Below are 24,591 nucleotides of genomic sequence, written 5' to 3' on the forward strand. Positions count from 1 at the left end.
GCACCCACCACCTGCCTCCTGTGAAAAGCACCGCTGTATTTTAATGTTGGTGATCGTGGTGTTACTTCAAGGGTTCAATGTTTTCTTACTTGGTATAAAAAGTTTGAGAACCACTGGTTTAGGTTATCTGTCCAATTCATTTATTACAGCCCAGAATAATAACAATACATCCAACTGTTCTCACAAGAGTCAAGTGTTTGATCCAAGTGTCTAGAATAGACCAAGTATTGGCTCATTATTTTCACATTTTGTATTTAATGATTTAGTAATACTGACAGACATACATGCCTCATACGGATACGGGGAGAACTGGTCCTTGGTTTGAACTTCACGCACCACCAATAACAAACAAGAACACAAACATGTCCGAGGATGAAACACTCAGTTAATCTAACACATGGTCTGAGTGTAAACCTATTTGTCAGGGCATCAGTCATGTCATAAGCAGGCCAAAAATATCCAACAAGCAGCAGAGACAAGTGATGCAAGTTGAAGCAAGAGCTGAGATGAGATGAACTCTCTCAAAGTAATTTTTATGTACACATTCTAATCATTGTAATTTGAATGTTTTTATATACAGTTCACATTGGGTTAAAACTATGAAACATTCATTGTGTTTGTTTCCCTGTAACCTATGATTTTGTTACCATTCAGCTGCTACAGTGAGATCTTGTTCAACTGCTTGTTTATACAAATACCTCCTCGGCTAGTCACATATGGCAGCAACTCAATTCATTTTGGGCATGTAGACATGATCAAAGTTTAAACTGAGCATCAGAATGAGGACGAAAAGCATGGCTGTTGGTGAGTATTTCACACAACCATGAGAATGATCTGAAAAAATAACCAGAAAATAATCAGTGAGCTGCAAAGTCTGGCCAGGCAACATTATTGTGTCCCTTTGACTTATTCACCTGTATGATGTACAGTCAAGGCGAGGTATACCCTGGACAGGTTGCCAGTCCTCCACAGGGCTAATATACAGACACAAACAACCATTCACTCTCACCCTTGTGCCTGTGGTCAGAGTAGAATGACAACACTGGAAAGGCAACAAGTACATTATGAAAAGACCATCTCTGAACGCACAACACATCAAACTTTGAAGAACAGTTACAATTTGGGCTTCTTTTTCTTTCTTTTTTTAATCTCTATCTACCCAACTTTTCCACCTGTTATGCTAAGGTTAGGGTTTATAATACTAAGCATTTTTTCTAATGGGAAATGTTGGGTTATATTGTTCTTGTACAATTAAAACGAGTTAATACAGTACAAGAGAACTCAGTGACAGCTAAATCCAATTAAGACTAAGGTTGAGTGCACTGCCCCTTTAAGAATGGAGTCAAAACAAAGCGTGCTCTGGCCGGTGTTTGTGCCATAAGAAGCACGGAAGTGGTTTTGTTTCGGTTGCTACGCACAGTACTATGTGAGAAATGAGAGCTGGGGTATATTCTAAGTTTGGTTCACTCTCTTGAAAGCGTTTTTTATTACATGAAGATTTTTTTTATTCCTCTACATTGTTTTAATTTCGCCTGAACCAAACGGAATATATAGCTAGCTACCTAGCTAGTTAGCAAGATTCATTGACACCATGCCGCCGTACTCCGAATTAAGGAAAACAAACCACTTCTACTACTTCATCAAATTCACCCTGAACATCTACTCAATGGTCTTCTCGGTGAGTTCCTGGTCCATACGTGGACATTAGCACTGTGTGTGTCCTAGTACGTTTGTAATCGGTGTCACCACCCAACAGCACCGACATGACAGTTCCCCAAACTCCATTGAAAAAACAAATACGTTTAAATGTACTGCTTGCCTTAGCTAAACTGACATGTCGTAACAAACAAGTGCAGGTATATGTCGAATCTGCACGACTGACCGCACAATTCGGCATACAAGTCACACCCGCAAACTGTCGCGTTTGATTACAATTTCAAAATATATTCAGTGACTTGCCTTGAACTCCAGCGAACTTCCACCTCAACACATTATAATGTGAGACGGCATAAATCTGTTGTTCTATTCAAATGAATAATCACAATTTAGCTATACCACATGCCGTATATAGCGCAATGCTGTAATTGTTTAGAAACAAGTCATATGTCACGATTACAACTTTGTGTGTGTTATTTTATAGCAACGTGATCATTTGTGTGCAACATCTTAAATGGGATTTGGTGTGGAATTCTCTAGGTGTTAGCTAGCTCCTCACTGGTAAGCTAACAAGATAAACACAACCAACCCAGACACCACGTATACTGAAAATATTCGCTCTCATCATGACACAACAATTGTGGGCAATCTAATAACAGAATCGCATTCTGAGACGATACGCTGCGATGTCAGTCTAACAATCACAATCAGCACGGTGGTGCAGGGCGTTGGATCCAGTTAAAGGGATGATGGTTGTGATTTATAGGCTGGCCGACAGAAAATACGAAGCACGCTAAATTACTCCTTTATTAAATGAATTCATGCTGATCATTTAATGAATGAATTATAATGAAATACATTTAGTTAATCATTACTAAAACAAAAGTTATTATGTATTAAGTTATTAATTTATTTATTTGTACATCTAGGTACTTTGGCAGCTCAATAAATTAGGGTAAATTAAAATTAAATTTTTTATCCTGTCTCGATCTGTCTCTTTGTGAGCAGCTTGCTACTTAAAGTTGAAATGGAATTTGATTAAATTCTCTGGCAATATAGAATATTGCCCGAGAAAGAAATTATTAGATTTTGACAGAGGTTTGCATTCCCTGAGTGCTCTTTGTACAGGTTTTGGATCCAGTTTTATCAGGAGTTGTATTTTTCTTGAATTTCTTTTTAATGTATAACTTGATCTTCTCTGAAGTCTGTATCAAACAATGTTTTGCTCTTATACATGGAAGTCGAAGATAATTGATCTGTATTTCTACAGGTTTTTTCTGGTTATCATGATGACAATTCAAAGTGCTGCACTACAGCTTTGCCATTCGCATTTAGGCAATAACAACGTAACGTAATGGTTGAGTTAGACGACTGTAAACAGTTTTGGTAATAATTATAATGCTAAAGAAACTGTTTCATTGGACAAATTGTTCTTTTCCCCAAGATCCACCCCTGCCCTGTCACCCGCTGTATACACACAAATCCTCTTTCAGATGTTCAGATGAGGGAAGCAGCATACAATTGATGTTGCATTGTTTGTAATGCAGAAAAAAATCTACATCTAAATCTACAAATTTGGATTTTGTGTCATCCACAGCTCTCTATAAATATCAGATGCCCGCCAAACAGTTCTTCCACTCAGCTATTATTTTCTCTTTTGATTGTGTTTTTCAGGGTGGCATCAGTATTTACATGTATACGCTCTGGCCATTATCTGTGTTACTGCAGTAGTGAAGGCAGACAGGATGACATTGGAAGCTGGAACAACGCCACATGCATTTGTCAGGGCTTTATCGAGGTTCTGGGCACTAAATAGGACCCTAAGTTTTGAGCTAGATTGCCCCTCTTATGGATTGGTGTAAATTGGAGGGAGGAAAACGCTGTTTTTTTTATTGCACTTGAATTGATTAAATGAAGTTTGTGGAAAAACTGCTTCACTAATTTGTCAACATGTGCTCTCAAGGTATTTTTTTCATTGTTTTCCATGTGAATGATGGGCTTGACTTTGTTACCCTTTGTAATCATTTTTAATATAATATACATAGTGACAGTGATTTACTGGGAAGCACTGTGATTCAGCGCACTGAGCAGTTAGATGCAGGAGAGGTAAACTTATGCCGCTTTTCCACTTCATGGTCCTGGCACGACTCAACTCACCTCACGTTTTTGTTTTGTTTTTTTGTTTTTTTTTGTTTTTTTTCCATTTGCGATAGCACCTGGTACTTTTTTTAGTACCTGCTCTGGTGAGGTTCCAAGCGAGCTGAGCCGATACTGCTGGCCACTAATTGGTCAAAGTGTATTCAAGAAACCCAACAATGCCGAACTGTACATCACTTAAAAAGACTTAAAAATCCTGAGAACTTGCATTAATGTCCGACATTTAGCACAGAAATGACTTAAATCTATATATTTAACAGATGAGTCTGGTGTATTTAGCGACCGCACTGCTGAAAACCTGCGATCACGAGCGAGGTGCTGCATCCCTTTTTTTTTTTAGATTTCCATTTTAATTCACTCCATATTCCTACTGATGCCTATTAGATTCCAGGGAAATGTTTCTTTCTGAAAAAAAGGTTGAATTGTTGTTTCTGCTCTCAGTAAAAGATCTGCATCATTACATAATTACATTAAGTGGATATGGTCACAGTTTATGCAGGCAAAGGCCTTATCCTGGTCTGTGTTACAGTGGGTCATCATGTATTGACTTTTTTTTAATAAATAAATAAAAACATCAGTCCCAGCCATTTGAAATTGGTGCATCAAACCAATTTTGCTGCGGAGGCTTAAGTTACCGCAGAGTCTCACCATCCACATCCAATAATTAAAGCTCCTTTGTGTAACTCACGTTGCCACTGAAGGAATTTCAAGTAATTACCAAAACACAAGGGCTGAGCAATTTAGAGAAAATGTCTGAATGTGCTTTTTTTGTTTGATAAATATCACTATTACGATTTGACTTTGTGTTAATCAAGATTAAATGGATGTGAATACATTTAAACATGATGAAGCATTTCCACAGGAGATACCGTGGGGAAAAATTAACTACTATGTATTGCCGTATAAGACATATTAAAGACATAAATTACCATGGTTCGATATGCCACATAGGCCATGTTTAGACATTCGCCCAAGTTGGATTTTTATCCAAAGTTAATTGGAGGCATTAAATGATCGACGAAGACGATGCTTTTATCCTTAAAAAAACAGGATAAAAATGTCAGTATGGATCTGATCACTTGCGATGTATAATGTGAACAGTTGTTCAGGAAGATCAGATTCTGATTGGATATTCTTATAGATCCGATTTGGGCTGCAGTCTAAAACGAGGCCTGTACAAACCCTAATTCCTAAAAAAGAAAAGCTTCCTCAAAATTTTATAAAAACAAACAAAAATGATTTCCATTGTTTTCATGTAATTGTTTAGTGCAAATATATATGTAAAAGATAGAATGCGATGCCTGCAACACACAAGTTGGGGCATTTTACAAGACTGAAAAGGTTACACACGTGATTCTGCTTTTAGGTTAACTGATGATAGGATGAGGGTATGAAAATTGTAATTATGAAAGAGCATCTGCCAAAGGCTTTGTCTTTGCAACCAAGGATGTGTCTTGACTCACTATTTTGTGCCAAAAATTTGAGGGAGGATTGACCGTCCGCTCAAATATGACTTTGTTTCAGTGCAAGGTCCGTCAGTTGTGTACGGAAACACTGCCAAGTGCTTTGGGCTCACACTCATCTGAGATGGACTGAAAAATGGTGGCAATGTGGTCTGTGGTGGTCAGATTTGACGGCGGTTTGAATGTAACATTCATCTGAATTTGAAGGTTAGGCACAAAACGTACCACATCCCTTTAAAATCATAGTCTGATGGTACATGTATCTGTGCTGTCACGTTCCATTCTGTTAGCCTCACACCAAACCATTTATGTGCAGTACGGTAAATGACATTCTTTATCATACAGAGCGACATAAATATGCATACCCGACCATTACACCTTTTATTCATCATTCAATCAAATAGGTACCTGCTACCTGTTTAATTGAAACAAAAACGTGGTCTAAACCAATATTCTATATAATGTTTATTACAGTAACTGCGTGGCACTTCGGTTAACACCCTAATGTCTCAGTCGCTTCACAATATTATAAATATTTATATCTAAATGCATCATTATTTGTTTTCCATACTGAGGATTGGCAAGCTCTGTGTTGACAAACCTCCTTCCTTCCTCTCTCTCTCTCTCTCTCTCTCTCTCCTTCCCTCCCTGCCTCCAGCTGATGGGTCTCTGTGTGCTGTGTGTGGGGGTGTATGCTGAGGTGGAAAGGCAGAAGAACCGAACCCTGGAGGGCCTTTTCCTGGCTCCTGCTGTGGTGCTCATCCTGCTGGGCCTGGTGATGTTCACCGTGTCCGTGGTGGGCATGGTGGGATCCCTGAGGGACAACAAGACCCTGCTACACATGGTAGGTTTTGTGGATTTGTTTTACATACTTTAGTTTACCCTCAGTATGCAGTATCAGGTATAGGTATACCTGATAAACTAATTCAGCTCCTGCTAAAAGTATTAATCTGAAGTATTAAGTTTGAAATGTGACGTGGTTTCCATTATGGCACTTTTTCATTATACAGTTCTAGTAATTATTTGGCTCTACTGGACTCAACTGTACTCCGATTGGTAATCAGACGATTCATTTAGTAATCGATTAATCAAATAATTGTTTCAGCTCTACTGTTGACGTCACATTTTAGTATCGGCTCAGCTCGCAGAGCAGGTAAACCAGGTATTTAATGTAAAACTGAGGAAAGGAAGTTGAGAAGAAGAACGGAGGGAAGAGTAGGCTGTGAGGCTGCAGTACCACTGATAGAGAAGGAGGGAGACAGAGAGCTGGACTGTAGCTAAACCAGTTCTGTGTTTGTGCACAGTATGTTGTTAAAATGCAACCGAATTGGTGAAAATGACGCTAATAAACTCTCAGGTACTAAACCACTTGATTAATGAGTATATATGTAAATTCTGTACAAACATGGAAACCAGATGATGTTCATCTTAAGATGCGCTTCTTCTCCTTTGTTGGTATTGTGCAGAACTGTTGTTTTCTCCATTTTTATAGCCTTGTGAGTGTGAGATGTTGTGTTTTTCACTTTTTGTATTAATTTATGTATTTTTTTGCGTGTGTTATGTAATTGTCCTGTTATTGTACAGCACTTTGGGCAACTGTGTTGTTTTTAAATGTGCTCTATAAATAAAGTGGATTGGATCGCTTGTGTGTGTGTCATTCAAATTTGGCAAGGTGGTAACTAACACATTTCCCTGTGAGGTGACATTGTCAGGAGACATGATTTTCATTGCTTTCCGGGCACACAGTGGAGATAGTTCTGGTTCTACATCATAGTTTCCAAAGTAACAAACAGCATGAGGGATTCACTGATACACATGGATGGATTATGCTGCCCTAGTGGACTCGCATTTGTATTCACAAAATTACTCCGATACTGCTGGACCTGATATCTTTTTACGAGCTGAGCAGGTGTGCAGCAATAAAATGATATGTTGCAATGTCAGCACTTTGGAAATAATTTTAGATAAGTGAATTTGACAAAAGTAAAGCAGACTGTAACCTGTGTTAATCTAATGTTGTTATTTTGTTCTCTGTTAAAGTGAGGCAAATAAAATATTTTCTTTTGTGCTGTAATGGTATTATTAAATACTCAGATTTAAGTAATCATACTTTTACTCACAACTGGTATCGGTGCATCCCAGAATACAGGAAATGCTGTATTTTGAAAGTGTATTTTAAAAGGATTTTTGAGTCGATATGATTCAATGAAGATAAAAATGAATCCAAAAATCACGTTTTTGTACCCAGCTCTAGTCTGTAGGTGCATCCTGCCTCGCGCTCTTGGACCAGGCACCAAAACCCCACAAAAAGACCCACTAAAGGAGAATGTATTAATTAACTTTGACATCTTTTGACGTATGTAGGTAATGTCCTCGGTGTGTGTTTGTGTTGGTGCACCTGCTCTAATAACATTCTGCGAGACTTAAGACTCTTTGTCTTCTCTCTCTCTCTCTACAGTTCCTCTGTGTTCTCTGTGTCTTGCTGATTCTGCAGGCCATCGCACTCACAGCGGCTCTCATCTTTGAAAAGAAGGTAAAGTGTCTTTGAGTCGCTCTTTCCTGTACATTACCTCTAATGATACAGTCAGTGCATGTCTGTGTTCTTTCTGTTAGGTGTCTTTTTTTGTATGATCTCCTCACTGTGGCCACTTTTCCCTCTTTGTTTTGCTGATGTTTTCAGACCGTCGCCTTGTTTCAGAGCAGCATCCGGGAAGGAATTAAACACTACTACGATGATCTTGACTTCAAAAACATCTTGGACTACGTGCAACAAAAGGTATTTTGGATATTTTATATGGACATTTTATCTTAAATATTTGTGCAAACCAGAAGTGAGGACCTATATTTACCTTTTTCATACAGGGATTGTGAAATAAGGATATGATGTGATATAGTGATAATAAATAGATGAGGGATAAACAGATGTCGTCTTCCAGTAAGAGGTTGTTTGAACCCAAATAGCCTCACAAGGATTCATTGTATTCATTGTCATATAATTTAGGTTTATTACTTTTTCTAGTCGGTTGGTTTTTATCCTGAATTTTAACGCAGGACGCTCAGCACCGAGCTGGTCATTTCGCTCCACAGCTGACATTCTGGGTCGACTGCTGGCATCCGAAATGTTGCATTAAATAAGATTCCAGCTTTTTTTATAGACACACTATAAAAAAGAAAGTGTGACCATCAGAGATAATATTGTGGCTGTGGCTACAAATGATCGTATGAATGCTGGTTAGTGTAAACGTACAGCGATGTGAACACATGCGTCCTCAAACCCCCTACGATCATGATTTTTGTGATCGGATCTGAGGACACAGTCTTCAGTCCTGTACCCAGAGCTGTCCACGTTTAATCAGATTACTCTGGATGGATTTATTAATACCAGGACTGAACCGGGTCCTTCGTACATCTCGCTCCCGAAACAGGATTATTGAAATAAATGTACATTGAGGATTGTAATAGTAACTAAAATGAACAGTAAGAACAATAACAGTTTAGTTTAGAGTGAAAAAGATGATCAAATGCTTTTAGCTTAATCAACTTTTCCACATAATAATTTTAGATTTTTTATAATGAAATCAAGATGAATTAAAATGTTTCAGCTTCTTAAATGTGAACATTATCTGTTTTCTTTCTGCTATGTAAACAAATACCACATGACTAATTTGGGTTTGTGGATAAAACCAGGCTTTTGATTGCAATATAGTTAACATTTTCTGATAAACTAAAATAATCCATACCTTTGTTGCAGCCCTGTTAACTGTTCTCCAGTGGTTGTGCCTTTGCTGTTCTATCACTTAATAATCATTATCAACACAATCTGGAAGCACATAAAGATCTGTCCCTTAAAATGCAGTCTGTTGTCACTTCCAGTCAGACACATACTGTGGTGAGGTAGCATGACTGTGTGTAAAGCTTTGGCAGTTTCTCTAATGAATGAACTTCCTGATTTGTCAAGATGACTTAAGATGGAGGATGATGCTCCGAGTTTTGTATTAAGAAAATATCTTCTTTTTCTCTCTATTGTTTCGATGCAATGTATACAATAAATACACACTGTACCAGTTCATTGTTTTGATTTATTAAACGTCAAATAAGGGTTGATTACATCTTTGACAACAAGCTCAGCAAACAAGCTCTTGTTTCTCAACGGAAAATGAAGCTCGGCTTGTCTGCGTCGCTTCTTTTCATTCACCGCATGTAACAGTGTCTTCCATCATGTGCTTGGTAAAATGGCTGGCAGCTGCAGAGATAGAGTTGTCCTGCATCATTTAAGAAGGGTCTAAATCTTGGACACTTGACTGAATGTTCTTTCTGAAACACTTAGACATGACATGCTTTTAATTGATTGCCAGTCAGCAGTTATAGCTGCAGACAACACCACTTTGACTGGTACTGAGCAGGAATTGGGTACACACAAAGACAGTAAAAGTCTGTCAAGGGTGAAACAAAGGTGTGGATAGTGGTGATTTTATGTTAAGACCTCTGAAAGCTTGTTGTTTTGTTGCTTTGCTGAGTCTTTGTGTTTTTAAGCATGTTCACTGTTCCATCACTGAATCTTCTCCTCCCCTGCTAGTTTTCATGCTGTGGAGGGGATGATTATAAAGACTGGGGAGTCAACCAGTACCATTTCTGCAATGGTACTGGTCCACTGGCCTGCGGGGTTCCATACACCTGTTGTGTTCGCCACAAGGTCAGTGCTGGTTACACACACACACACGCACACACAGACACACTCAAACACCTAAGGGTGAGTCAAAATATCCATTTTATCACCGTCCTTCCTCGTGTAATACGATAATCAATACACCAGGGCAAATATCGATATTTTAATTCATAAATGAAGGCACTCTAAAGTAAACAGTTAGACTCGGGGTTGCTGCTTGATGTGTCCTCACGGTGGCGCTGCTCAATTGAAATGAATGAGGGAAACTAGGGTGGAAGTTACCTGGCTGATAAAAGAGAGCTTACAGCAGGATACTGGTGCAGAAAGCTACGGAGCTATAAGAAATGCCCCGCCCACGTCCATATATAGACTTCGTGCACTTTGTTCTCTATGTTGTGAATAAATCCTGCACTTCTAACTTTTCATGGATGTTTTGTTTTCTTCAGTTAGACCGATATTGTGATGGGCCATCTTGCAATATACTGATTATCACAGGATTCCCCATAATGTGACTGTGACAGATTTATGTCCCCACGACATGAGTAATACCTAGAACACGCAGACACAGTCTGGTTCATGCTCACACTGAGTTATTCCAAATACTTTATTAAAATGAGTGATGAACAACTCACAGATTCAACTGTATTTAGGACGGCTTGAAACTAGTACTGGGCAATAATTCACTAGTATATTTTACAATATAAAGTTCTTCATTATCAGAATAATAAAAGGTTCATATCTATACCTGTGAGGGAAATTCATAAGGCAGCATTAAATCTTATTTATTGTAACCAAAACCAGTCAAGCAGTAAGGAGAACACGATGTTGTACACAGTGAGCCAGTTTCAAGGTTGGCTCCAATAGAAAGCTATTGTGGTCATAACTTGCCAATAAGAAGCCACTGTATTAGGGTGCGCCTAAAGTATACTTGATGGTCAAGTGAATTTTATTTCATTTTATTTTCTATGAAGTGCCAGGTGACAACAGAAAGCATTTACCTTTCCTACAGAACAGTGCTATAACTTTTATTATAACTTTATGTGTTATTTGTACAACAGCATGTCATTTCTCTCTCTGCATGGTCACACATTCTGCTCTCGAGTTCCACCCCGATGTGCACACACAGGTGAGCACACCCCCACCTGCAGAGAGAGAGTGCGAGTTGGAAAATGTGTCGCATTAACCACCTGGAGGAATCCTTCATGCTCGTGCATAAAAAAACCTGTTGTATACCAACAAACTGTTGATAATTTGAAAAAATACCATGATATAAATGTGTGTTCATACTGCCCAGCACTAACTAACTAACTAACTATACATGCATACATGCATGTATGCAGAAATACATGAATAACTTTTAAACCCACAAGTAACCGGTTTCTACAACTTTCGCTAGAGTAAAATGTATCTCTAATAATCTGACATTTTATCACCATAATTATTAAAATTGTTACTAATTGCCCATATTGCCCATCCTATCTGAAAGCACATTGGGAAAATAAGTCATTTCTTATATTGGGATTATGAATTAGTAATTTAGCTGTAACTTTCATGTGATTGGTGGCAAAATAGAACAGAAACGCAGTATTTTGTGCTGCAGTATTGTGAGGACTAGAGTTTGATTTACTCCTCTTCTTGGGGGGAAATGCTTAGGCACACAATACACATCTGTTTTAAGCCCTGTTCAATTAAATTAGTGGAGGATTGGTTGCTCAGTTGGTCATAATTAGGATGCATTCAGCACCCAGTAGATTTGATTTGTACTGGCATGTCACATTTTAGATGCAGAGTTTTTAATTTGTTAAGACAAGTTACTACAACTGCAGCTTTGTTATACTTTAACTTTTTTAACTTTGTTATACTTTTTTTTTATTAAGCATAGTTAGGATGAAGAGTTGGATACATGTATAGACATTTACAGTAAGATAAAAGACATTTCTCATCAAAACTCATAAGTGACAAAATTCAATGCTATGTGTTGGTTTCTTATCTGCTGCCAAGCAACAAAATTTCGTTGCCAGTTTTCACTGCTGTGTTTTCCGTGCAATGACAATAAAAAGAAGACTAAGTCTAAGTCTAACAGCGAGGGCAGTTTACACATGCACTGCTGCTCATGCCATTTGACCTCTGCTGCCAACCAGTGGCTTTATCCTACACTGCACCTAGTGATATTTATGTCTCAAGACTATCATCATATCATTTGCTCCCATACTGAGTCAGGAACATCTGAATACACACACAGGCATAAGCAAGGTGTACCTCCCATACATCATGTGCCTCTTAATTAGCCCCTGCTTGTGTGCACAAAATGCATCCTTCTATCAGCCACTTTACTAAAGAGACATATTTCCCTTCAAATCATGTTATTAATTATACATATCATAATTATTCATATAATCTTAAAACATTTGTTTTACACTAGTAAAACACTAGTTTTTCCAGGCAGCCTGCACAGAGCTCAGGTACTTAACTCAGCCGCCTGCTGCTGCTGCTGCTGCTGCTGCTGCTGCTGCTGCTGCTGCTGATGCTGCTGAGCCTTATCACATAAGTCACCCTTGTCTTATAACCCATGTTATCAAGCAATAAATCAAGTTTATTTGTCCCATTTAATCATGGGATGGCTTGTGTTCAGGACAGCAGCTGGGACAAAACAGAGTGGCTTGGCGCTGTCCATGGTGCTGAACTTGAAGAAGCCTGGATGAAAAAAACACTAGTCTATCACCTCACCCAGTGTGAGTTTCCACCCTATAGCGGTTTACAGCTGTAATTTTTACCTACAGCTGTAAATATTGTTAATGCATTGCCTAGATATGAGAAAAGCAACCAATATACGTGTAAATCTATATTCTATAACTAATCGCATAAACATGTCGAATATCTGTGAGCACTGACATGCAATTTTTCTGGTTTCAGAAACACCGTTTTTCAACATTTTCTTGCATTTTATGGACCAAACAATCAATCACTCCACCTTTTATTTATCAGGGCCAATGCAGTGAGACATAGTGGACATAAAGTGTGTCTGATGTACTGCACAAAGAGTATGTAGCAATTTGCTAGTTTGCAACCCCTGTCCCTGGCTGACAGATTATCAATAATAAAGGTAATAATTGTGAGTTGCATTTCTAGTAAAATCCTGATGCTGATTGATTATCGTGACAATGCATCACATGATTTTGAGTTGTGCATTTAAAACTGACGATGTGTCTGTAATGCTGTACTATGTAGATGAAATTCAACATGCTCAACATTTAAATCATGTTTGGTGGTGAACACACAGTTACACTGTCCTGTAAACTGAGTTCCATTTCAGACTTTCAGCTCAGAAACTTCAGATCCATTTTCAGCAATGTAAATTTTGTTGCAAAGTGCATCATCCAGCTAACAAGACCTGTGCTGTGATTCAAATATTTGGGCAAATTATTTCTTTAAATGAAATGTTGGAGCAAAAGCACAAAAGCATTCGCTCAAAGCACAGATACTAAGAAATGAACCACCCAATCATCTGCTGCTCTCTCCCTCACACCCACATGAACACACACACACACACACACGTCGCTAACATTAACCAATTCAAGTGTAATTCAAATATTGGCCCTAAACTTAATCAGTTACTCAGGAATGAGGTTCTGCCACATTTGGGCCAGGGTTTGTCTTCATGAGGATTACTGGTCCTGATAAGGTCAGTGTTTATGCCAGAAAAGGTGTTAAACACACACACACACACATACTGTATATGCATGCACACACGCACATATGAGATGGGGGAGCTGATGGGAAAACCGAAGGTGAACCATGGCTAGGTTTCTGCTGTTATCAGTTCCTACCGGTCGGGGCTGAAACCATTTTCTAAATGTTGAAGTTCACGCTCTGTCTGGCAGCAGACGGGTACGCCCACATGTGAGAGCCGTCACCTTCATTTCCCAAAGTACTATAGCCCACAAAACCCTCCACTGGTTTTACACAGCCACTATGGGCCAAAATTGTTCTGTTGTTATCTTAAAAAAACAGCTAAAACCAAGCATTTGTGTTTATATATGCCAAGTTTTCCTCTCTCATTCTGCCTTTCACAATGGATGTTTTAAAATCCACTACTGGCACTGTAGAACGTCTGGTTTCAGGTCTGTGCCACAAAAAGAACCTTCTACATTACGGTATACGTCACAAAAAATAAAACAATATCATCCTATTTGTATATAATGCTATAATATACTGTATCTGGTCTGATGACATGGCTGTTTGTACGTGAGAAGTCCTGCTTCAGAGTTTACTGGCATATGTATTTTACAACCTTAGCAACACATGATACAGTTTACCAGCTGTAGGGGGAACCAGAGAGTGAATCCTACATTGTGTTACAGTGATGTTTGTATTTTTCCCATTGCTTGTTGTAAATGTTGTATTGTAAAGGACTTGCGTTGTATGTTTGAGAGGTGCTCTATGAATAAAGGAATAAAAGTATCAAATATTATTCCCTGTACCCAGTTAAAACCCTCATCACTAACTCTTGATCTCTGTAATCTTGTCCACAGTTGGGAGAGGTCATCAACACTCTTTGTGGTTACCAGACTCTGATGAAAGAGGTAAGAGGAGCAACTTCTGCTCAATGTAGACAAACTCCCATTGCAAAAATGAGAGGTCTAAACAAGCTGTTGATCTTTAGCTAAGCAGTTTTGGGTGTATTGTTTGGTCACTGCAGGTATTTTTCCTTAGAAAGTCATCTACACTGTTTGGAGATGTGTATATAGTGTAGTGCCAAGTAGAAGTTAAAATATAGTCAGCATGCAAACTGGCTAAAGCTATTGTAGCACAGTGTTTTGCATTGTAATACCACACCTTGATTAATGTTGTTGCTTTGCACAGACGAGCAAAAGCAGCACATCCATCTCTCCCCCTTTTTTTTGCCTGCGTTTATTCCAGGATACTTGTTTCCCTGTTGAGATGGAGTTGTTTTTGCCAGTCTTGTCACTTCCTTCTTCTGTCATTTCCATCACTGGAGATAGATGCCCGGAGAAAGCTATTCTCTTTATTGTTTTTGGTAATGGAATGGGAAATGCTGTTTCTTTGTGCCATAAATCGCGTCGTTATTCTTTCAACAAAGAGTGTGTCCCAGAGCAAAGGGGAATAATAAGGCTTATAGTTCATTTTGGACCAATATGAACATGGGTGCTGACATTTTCGATCACCATTACACCATGAGTCACTTTTAACATCAGTATGAGTTTCAACATAAAAGTTTTCTCCATTTACTTGGATTTGATTATATTTATGCTTTTCTATAAATATAGTCGAGCCTCTCGTTGATGTGAGATTCCATGCAGAACAATGAGGGAGTAACGTAAGAGTAACAAGAGAGAGCGAATGACGTGGAAAATTCTAAGATCTTTGTCTCACCAAAGAAAATGACATAGAACCAGATGGAGAGTGTGACGTGTTCGTTCTACTATTTCATCTCAGCAAATATCATCTCGCTATGAAAGGTTTATGCATTACATACACACGTGATAATATACAGTAGAAGACAAACCTCTCGTTGAAACAGAATTGTCCAGTCCACTCTTTGGTCCTGACCCAGTTTCGTTTATTACAGTAATAAACGAAATGCCAGGTCTCTTCAGTGCGAAGCTGCGCTCTGTCCATCATGCAAATATTTAACAATAAAATGAACAGATGAAATTGATTTGTTGTTTTTTCTTCCACATGCTGATTTGGCAAAGATTTGAAGCCGGATGCCCTTCATGCACACGAGTGATAGGGTGAGATAGAGGCAGGGTAGAAGCAGGGTAGAGGCAGGATAGAGGCAGGGTAGAGGCAGGGTAGGGCAGGGTAGAGGCAGGGTAGGGAGGCAGGGTAGAGGCAGGGAGAGAGCAGGGCAGGATAGAGGCAGGATAGAGGCAGGGTAGGCAGGGTGGCAGGGTAGAGGCAGAGCAGGGGTAGAGGCAGGGTAGAGGCAGGGTAGAGGCAGTTACAAGAAGAAGAAGACACAAACCTAATTCTCTGCCAGCCTTTTAGAATTGGTGCCTTATTTTTGATCCACTATGATAGGATACTTTTCCTTGCAGCAACAGTGAGAATACTGCACAGTCTCTTGTTGGGTTTTTTTTTTCCCGTAATGCATATCTGCTTGGGAGTCTTATAGGAGGAGAGATATTGGGTCCAGTTCCTAACCTAATTTTCTTTCAATTTCAGACCGCACTTTAGACCAGTATCTTTGCAATTTACAACATGGCCATGGACAAAGTCAGGGTATCTGGTTCTGTCTTGCATTTAAGGCACATGTGTGAGGAGATTATGGTTGGAATGCTGTCCTATGTGTAATCTTAAATTTTATTCCTTTCACCCGTTTGCAAACAGACTCTTTGGCAATAATAATAACAGATGGTTGTTCTCCCACGTGCTCTTAAGCTTTAGAAAAAACAAACTCACCCATATCTTTCCAGTTGTTTGGAATAACGATTTCTGAACAGGAAATGGTACCTTCTTTACTGAAGGTAAAGAAATAAATGCTGCTTAGGAAAGTACAGTATTTCACACTAATGTGCTCAACTGACTTTAAAGTCCTTCAGCCGACCAATGCCTTTATTATTATTATTATTATTATTATTATTATCATTATTATCATCATTATTATTATTATTATTATTACTATTATTATTATTATTACTACTCCATTGGCTGAAACCAGCATTGGGAAAAGGTCACGCTTTATGGCAAATTGATTCCAATGATAATATGGCATTGCAGTTAATTGCCGTGGATGGAAGCTACGCCACTAAAAAAAAGTTGTAATATTAAGACTTTTTTCATCGTAATATAACACATTTTTTTCGTATCATTCATAATACTGCAGCTTTATTGTAGGAGATCTTAATCATGTGAAAGGAAGCAGAGTCCTCATTTCCAAATCTAAACCCTGACATTAAATCAGTGTTCTCCTGAGTGCATTCACAGACTCAGTCTCTCTCCTGTTGAGCTTTTGTAAGCGCTCACAATGATTTCTCAGTTCCTCTGTGATCGTGCTCGTTCTCTGCAGCCTGATTTGATTCAGGCTGCCCCCCCCATTCGTCAGTTTGAGGCTGTTCACTTTTCACTTTTTAAGAGTTTGGAATTGAAAACTTTCCCTCTTGTTGTCTCCCTCCGGTCTGTCCATCAGCGTGAAGCCCTGCAGGATTTGATCCATGTGCGAGGTTGCATCCATGCAGTCAACCTCTGGATGAGTGACAACATTGGAATAACCGTCGCTCTCTGCTGTGCCATCGGGCTGCCACAGGTAATTTATCACTCATAGCCCCGACTCGCAGAAATTGAAGTGCCCTCTTTCCAACGAGGCCCCGATATTTGAACTGTAAACTTCCCGTGAAAGACTCTCAAAGCTACTTTACATTTTATTCATCTCCCAACAACAGCGCATGGTCAATAATTCACAAACTTATTGTTTCTCCCCCAAAAAAGCTGCGTCACTGACTCAGTTCTTGACAGTTTATTTACTTTATATTTTATTGCAACCGTCCACATCACAAATAGCCGACCTGCCGCGGCCTCCTCACAGAGGAGTAATTACAGTAATCACTGTTGGGAAAAAGACTGCATAAAGAGCTCCGGGTTCCCTCCATAAATTGTGGCTCACACAAGCTGCAAGAAATTTAGTCCGAGCAGAAATAAAGAGCTGGAAAATGAGATGATTTTTCACTTCATGATGTGCAGCTCTGAATATTTTTGCTTTCCTGCGATGCTGAGAAGAACAAATCAGGGAAACAATCTTAACACAGTGTCATTTTATTTTATCATTTGACATAGACGCATATATCACAATCTAAATCAAATCAAATTTGTGCTTCTCAAAGTGTGAGAGTGACCGTAAAATAAAAGAGAAATCCTGATCTTAAAAATACATTTCTTAGCTTTAATTTCAGAAAATGCCTGCTTTATTTAATGAAGGATAGTTACGTGTGTTAGAAACAATGAAAATTAAGTGTAAAATTACCTTCTTTTAAAAAAATATTATTTTGTGGATTCTGATTTTTATCAATATATAATTTATAGTTAGTGTATTTCACAAATTATTCAATGTAATACATATAATGCAACACAGATGCTTAAAATAAGATACCTTATCTTATGATATCTCAAATAGTCCAGTTTAAAATGATATTCAGTTTTGGGTCTAGTTAAATTTAAGTGTTCTTAGTTTCCCGGTCGACTGAGACAACGTCCACCATTTTACACCTCGTCTGATTCTTGAGCTCGAGGACTTTTTCTTTTTTTTCTGTCTCTTAATAACAACCTGAGTGTGCATGAAGGTAACGTCCCAAAATAACAGTCTTGTTGTTTTGTCTGCGCAAACACCTCATGAGAACAAAGAACAAAGGTAGAGAATCACTGAAATAGTGATTGGATATTTTCTCTTTTTCAGACTATTCTTTGTAAAGCAGGGCCGTTAAACGCCAGTCAAGAAAAAAAGAAAAAGGTTCATATGATATGAACCTAAAATTATATCTCATATTTGCCAGTTTTTGATTTGTTTTATATATAGTATATAATAAAACAAATAATAGTATATAATTTATACTATATAGGGTTGTAATTAATCCAAACAATTACAAAAACAAAAGAATCGATGATTTCAAAACGGGGGGTTTTATTCTGAAAATAACGCTTTTAATGTTGTAATGGTGTCTGACCCCTCAAATCTAGTGAGGAGACTTTTGATGTGAAAGCATGTGTAGTTCTAAAGGTGTTTGCACAACCTCCTGCAGTGCAGTGTGTCTATCTGCAACTCACTCACTCACTCACTCAGGGTTTGCTTTTCTTCTAACGACTAAATTAACGAGCAATCCGACTCGTTTGAAGATTGTTGAAGTGTGCCTTTGTTTGTAAACACAGAATGACACATAGAACTGTGTGATTTCAAAGCGTGCCAACCAGGTCATGTTAAACTAAAGGCTCAACATGGATGACTGTCATCCTGTGTGCAACAAGAACATGTGTTAACATGTTAACATGTTAAAATCCACCAGAGAATGTCCTCAGAAACTCAGTCAGACATGCAGAGTAAGTCTCCGGGCAGCTGCCGGCTTATTACGGGCACTATCGGTGCCTCGAGTGTTTAGTTTGCCTCTTACCTTCCACTCGTTGGCGATGTGGAGGAATTCCTCTGCGCAGGTCTCAGCAATAAGTCGCACGTCTGTGTTTTTTTGACGGTCAAGGCAAAGGATGGCAACGTCCAGTCATTATCAATAAACCAGGTAACTTTTGTTTTATCCGTCGCTCAGCTTCTTTATTTTATGGAGTAATAAAAAGTGTGTGAACGAGCGATCGGTGACCTTTAAACACACTGACGACATCTGCGTGTCCTCCATGTCTCCCCCTGCAGCTGCTGGGCATCGTCCTGAGCTGCGTCTTCTGGAACCTGCTGGTGGACATGAGCGAGTCGGCCGACATGGTGGACTTCAAGCTGAAGAAGGCGGCGTTCAAGTACAGCGAGCTGGACCTGGCCGGCGCCGGCTGGTGTATGTGCCTGCCGAGGGACGGCGGCTACCTGCCCGTCCCCGCCGCCGAGCCGGGACTGGACCCCATTGACATTCACCTGCAGAAGCTAAAGAAGCAGCAGCCGCGCACGCACGCTCAGCTGCGGGAGATGCAGCAGTCCAGATCGGCCACCGGGCTGGACGAGGTCGACGTCGGCCGGAAGCAGAAAAGGGAACACTGAGTGCTCGTTTCTGGGGTCTTTGGCCTTCTTCTTCTTTTTTTTTTTCCTGTCATTGTATTCGGTGCATTTGTTGGTTATTTAATGGTGGAACATGTCAGTCATTGGATCAAGAGACACTCAGTCAGTATTTTGGCACTTTGTGGACGAAATTTTGAAGGGACGACCTGCAACATTGGCTTCTTTTTAAAAGAAAACTTACATTTTTTTGTGACAGTTCTTATTCAAAGATTGATGGCATTATGTTTTTATTTATTTCGTTTTTAAATTCTTTGAAAATTGAGCTACGTCTCGCGTGCTAATGCTTACCTCAGGCTGTTGTGAAAACGGCCCGTCAGTCCGAGGACAGTTCTTATTTGGTGTGTAAATAAACGGTAGCTTGAAAAGATGTTTTTCGGTGTCGGAGAAATAGGAATAGCCAAGTATGTCTTGCGTGTAGCGTCTGTGACGGATGTATACAGTTTGTGTATTGTTTTAATTTGTTTTATTTATTTTGATTTTGTGCAATCGGTGTACATTGTAAGACTGATAAAAAAAAAAAAAACATGGAATGCATGTTTTGTACTGTATATGACGTTAAAAAGTGAAAAATCCAAACAAAACAGTGATTTATATATGTAAGGCGCTCATTGGGGGGGAAAGCGGTCATTTTTAAACCTATCTTTTTATTCCTATCATCCAGACTACACATTCAGTGAAAGGTTTTTTTGTATCTGAGTTATGCACTGTTTTTGAGCTTCCCCCAGCTCCTGCCTTGTATCAGCACTACTGTTCTTGTCAATAAAGCTGAATTTGTCTACTCGCTTTTGTCACACGTTGCCGATTGCTTCCAAAAAAAAAAAAAAGCAGAGTCATACATCACGATGAAAAGCAACCCCGGAGGTGAAGTGACTGTCGGGATGATGTAAAATCCAGACTTAAAGGTCCTGTGTGTAACATTTGGTGTTTGCACATACATGTGTTTGTCTGTGTTTACTTTATAATCGCTTTAACATCCCGTTTTTTCTTTTTGTAGCCTTGGAATGACTTTATTTGAGGAAAACTTAAGGCGTTTAAACCATTTAAGAAGGAGGAGGACACGTCTGCTGTGTCTCAACAGTCGAGGCTGCATCCTCCACGTGAGCTGGAAGGAGACAGAAGTCGGACGATGTGAGAAATTAGACACAATTCACCATTTGTTCTTCTAATAAATTCTGACGGGCTGCACACGGGGAGTTTAAATGTTGTCAACCTCCTGAATCGAAACCTGACTGCTGCTTTCAGAGTTGTTGGGTTATATTTAGTCAGTATGAATATTTTATCTCATACTGGAGTGAAGTCGTATATTTTCATTCCATCAGCAAATGTTGCTGGAATATGATTTACAATAATGATCATTAACCCTTTAACACCGAGCGCATCGCAGACGACACGCCCACTCTGCGTTACGGATCGCTGTTGAGGCCTCGCGGGCTTAGAGAGGTCGTTAGTGTCTTGGAGAGAAAGTCGTGTGGACAACAGAAGTTTTTGGTGTTTAAAATGATGACTGCAATGGAAACATTACAGGGGGCGTGGTTGCCAGATTTGTAGAAGATGCACTTAATGTATACCTGGTTTTACACTGTGTGCACATGTCAATAGAGGGCGCCTCCTCACCTGTCTGTGTGTGTGTGTCTCTCTTTCACTGTGTGTCTCTCTCTCCATGGTTCCAAACAGTGTCTGATCACCCACCACTTTGATCCGCATCAGCTGCTTTTTAGGGTTTGAGCAACAAGGTTGCAAGAACCCTATTGAAACTGGAAGGATTATTATTATTATTTCTTTTGAATTTGTGTCGTGCTTTTTTTCCCCTCTTTTCATGAAAAATGACATTTTTTCATCTCCAGCCACCTCTGCTAAGAAGAGAAGGGGGCGGGGGGAGTGGGGGCTCAGTGGCCTGAGTGCAGCCGCGATTATGTTATTATAATAATATAGATGTGAGTGTTGCGGGCGAGGAAATGCACAGTTTCCCCATCTTTGTCTGGCAGATGACGGCCAGCGTGTGTGTGTGTGTGTGTGTGTGTGTGTGTGTGTGTGTGTGTGTGTGTGTGTGTGTGTGTGTGTGTGTGTGTGTGTGTGTGTGTGTGTGTGTGTGTGTGTGTGTGTGTGTGTGTGTGCAGCTTCACTATCAATATCACTTGTTGCAAGGAGCACCTGCATGCAGCTCAGATAATAACATACAATTTCCTCAGGTCCTTTGAACATGGTTCAAATTGCAGCAGCTGATGACTCATGTCGTCAGCAACCCACCCATATACATGTATATATATACACATATACACATATACACATATACATATATATATATATATATATAACACAGGCCGTGCAGAGTCAGTTACTCTTCCCAGTAAAACACGGTGAGCAGAGACTGTGAAAGTCTTCACGCTGATGGAATGAGCAGGAACAAACGTTCAAACATGTCTATATGTGGACGGGGCCTATTATCTCTCCCTCTATTTTCAGACTCTTAATGTGTTCACCTATTAATCCTGAGTGTGAAGGAAAGAGAAAAACTATGAGATGAACTTTGTTACAGCTGCTGTTACTGAGCGCTGGTGTCACGCAATCCCATCATGCACCAGTTGGAATGGAAACAACACAATTATCTGGCGGAGTCACATGACGTCTGGAGCTCTATCATCCTTACAGTAACTCAGACTGTGATTCAGGAATTCAATCAACAAATGAAAGACGTGTATGTCAAATGGACACACAGTGGTGCAGTGGCTCGCACTGTTGATGCATGTTTGTTTTTACAGACTCCTCCCACAGACCAAAAAGCCCTATTCAGACAGGATTCGTATTACCTGGGCACGTCATGTCAATCACAAATGATCCCTCCCCCCTGACGTCTGTGAGGATAAGTGAAGCCTGTGATTTTACAGATATGAAGTCAAGGCTTTGCGTAACATCCGGTGACAACATGGAACGCACACTAACGCACTACTGTACACACAAATAACCTACAGCTAAGAAAGATGTATAACCTTTGTTTTAAGTCATAAACTGTGACTAACATCAGTCTCCAGACCGACAGGCAGGATGCGGAGCCTCGTCTGAACTAACAGTTAAAGCCAATTTCACACTAAACACTCCATGAGCTGTGGGGTAAAAGAGAAGAGAAGTCATTCGCCCACTGAATGTCAAACACTACATATTCCATCATCACACAGTAAAATCCTTTGTGTTCTGTCCTCCCACTGAAGTTCTGTACGCTGTGCAGTTAAAGTTGTGCCTCTTTGAATCTGCAGTCTCACCTCATTAGACTTTACAGACTGTCTTTAAGAGCCAAATAGTCTCGTCCAGTCTGTGAAACAATGTGAAGGAAGGTGAACGTGCTCGAGTCAAACCACTGACGCTGCAGCTGATTTGTTCCCTTTGAGGTGGAACGATGTGAAACGGCGCAACAGTATCTGTGTGCTGTGTCCTTCATCTGAACACAATGCTATCAGGGAGCATTTCTGTGTATACAGCAGCAGCCCATGGACAGACTTTATCTAGTCAAACTTGAAAATGACTTCCTGTGTGCAGCGTGTGGAGCTGACTTTGTGAACTCTGCCCTTGTAACAGGCATTTGTTTATATTGAAAAGTCATTTAGTTCCATTTAAAGTGCATCATTTACTGAATTTAACAGGTATTTTCCTAAGAAATGGAAACTAAAAAGAAAATAATTCTCTCATATTTACTCTTGGGGTCATTTTGGTGTCATTTAGGGAAAGACACACTGTTGTGTGTTCTGTGTCGTGTTGTGTGTTCTCTCCGGTTTCCTCCCACAGTCCAAAAACATGCAGAGTTTAACTGGACACTGAGTGTGACTCTGAGGATACAGTGGGAGACATGAGGGATTTCTTGATTTATGGGATGTTCTGTACTGAAACGACATGGGACATTCAGCCTCCCTCCCTCCGACCATGCAGGTACATGTCAGTGCAGTGAGAGCACACACACACACACACACTGATCACAGGTTCATTGTAGACTGGACTGTGAGTCTGGATGCTGGCCCTGGTCCAAGGTGAGCTCTGCGTCTCGTCTAATGTTTGGCTCCAGCCTCACAGCGACCCTCGGTGAATAAGTGCTACAGCTAATAGGTAGATGGCATCTTAAGACATTCACTTACAGTAAGTTCATTGGTTGGAGGCAGTCGATGACTAAAACGTTCATATTCCTCGGTCATTGTGATCATTATGAACAGTAATCAGCAGACTCACTGGCTCCCTGATGCCACTGATCCACGGCCGTCTTCTTTCCAAAGAACTCAAAGGAACTGAAAACAGTGTTTCCCAATGAAATGAGGACTCATCGAGTCATCAACATTAAAAACTGTGACTCATTTACAGCCATAATCTAATCTGATAATTAGCATGAGATTAACGCTGTGTAGTTGGTTTTGTTGAAGTATTTAATAAATAACAAAACAAATGACCAATAGTAAGTATTTTTGGTTTTCCAGTGAATATTCGGTTGTTTTTTTTTGAGTATTTTCTTTTTCTTTGGGTTTCTGGTTTTATGATAATCGTCAGTATAGTTGCAGCATGAGTTTATTGTTTATCACGCGTGTTCATCTGCGTCACTAACTCTCCTGTCAGTGCCCTGCAATCACCTCATTCCCTTCACCTGAGTGTCCCCGCCCACTTCCACACCTGCAGCTCATTATCCTCATCAGCCAAATACACCCTCATTCAGACGGTCACGTGACGTTTCCTGTGATTTTCTGAGCTCCTCTCCCTCAGTTTAGTTATTTTAATACTTTAAATAACTCTGAATTTAAGACCTCACACTCTCCATTTGTTTATTATGTTCCACTGCATTGAGCTTTCATGGCCACAGAATACAAAGTATATATACTATATATAGCTGAGCTATATAACCACCCTTTAACCTTCAAACATGTTTTTAACCAGCAGCGTCCTGTAACTGT

General features: G+C 39.7%; 1 protein-coding gene across 1 annotated transcript; it reads left to right on the forward strand.

Annotated features, from left to right (window-relative positions):
- The first annotated feature begins 1,347 nt into the window (after positions 1–1,347).
- Positions 1,348–20,161, forward strand: zgc:110329 (uncharacterized protein LOC550500 homolog). Its single transcript, XM_044027105.1, has 8 exons — positions 1,348–1,678; positions 5,935–6,120; positions 7,735–7,809; positions 7,957–8,052; positions 9,853–9,969; positions 14,475–14,525; positions 17,096–17,212; positions 19,316–20,161. The coding sequence occupies exons 1-8, from the start codon at positions 1,592–1,594 to the stop codon at positions 19,649–19,651; spliced, it is 1,065 nt and encodes a 354-aa protein (XP_043883040.1). The 5' UTR covers positions 1,348–1,591; the 3' UTR covers positions 19,652–20,161.
- The last annotated feature ends 4,430 nt before the right edge of the window (positions 20,162–24,591 follow it).

The sequence above is a fragment of the Solea senegalensis genome, linkage group LG5, assembly GCF_019176455.1.
Source record: "Solea senegalensis isolate Sse05_10M linkage group LG5, IFAPA_SoseM_1, whole genome shotgun sequence".
NCBI classification, from domain to species: domain Eukaryota; kingdom Metazoa; phylum Chordata; class Actinopteri; order Pleuronectiformes; family Soleidae; genus Solea; species Solea senegalensis.

Bases quoted from the DNA above. Each gene is read 5' to 3' on its own strand.
- zgc:110329 (XM_044027105.1), top strand. From the start codon at position 1,592: ATGCCGCCGTACTCCGAATTAAGGAAAACAAACCACTTCTACTACTTC. The intron at 6,121-7,734 runs GTAGGTTTTGTG...CTCTCTCTACAG, and splicing joins ACAAGACCCTGCTACACATG to TTCCTCTGTGTTCTCTGTGT. The intron at 8,053-9,852 runs GTATTTTGGATA...CTCCCCTGCTAG, and splicing joins TGGACTACGTGCAACAAAAG to TTTTCATGCTGTGGAGGGGA.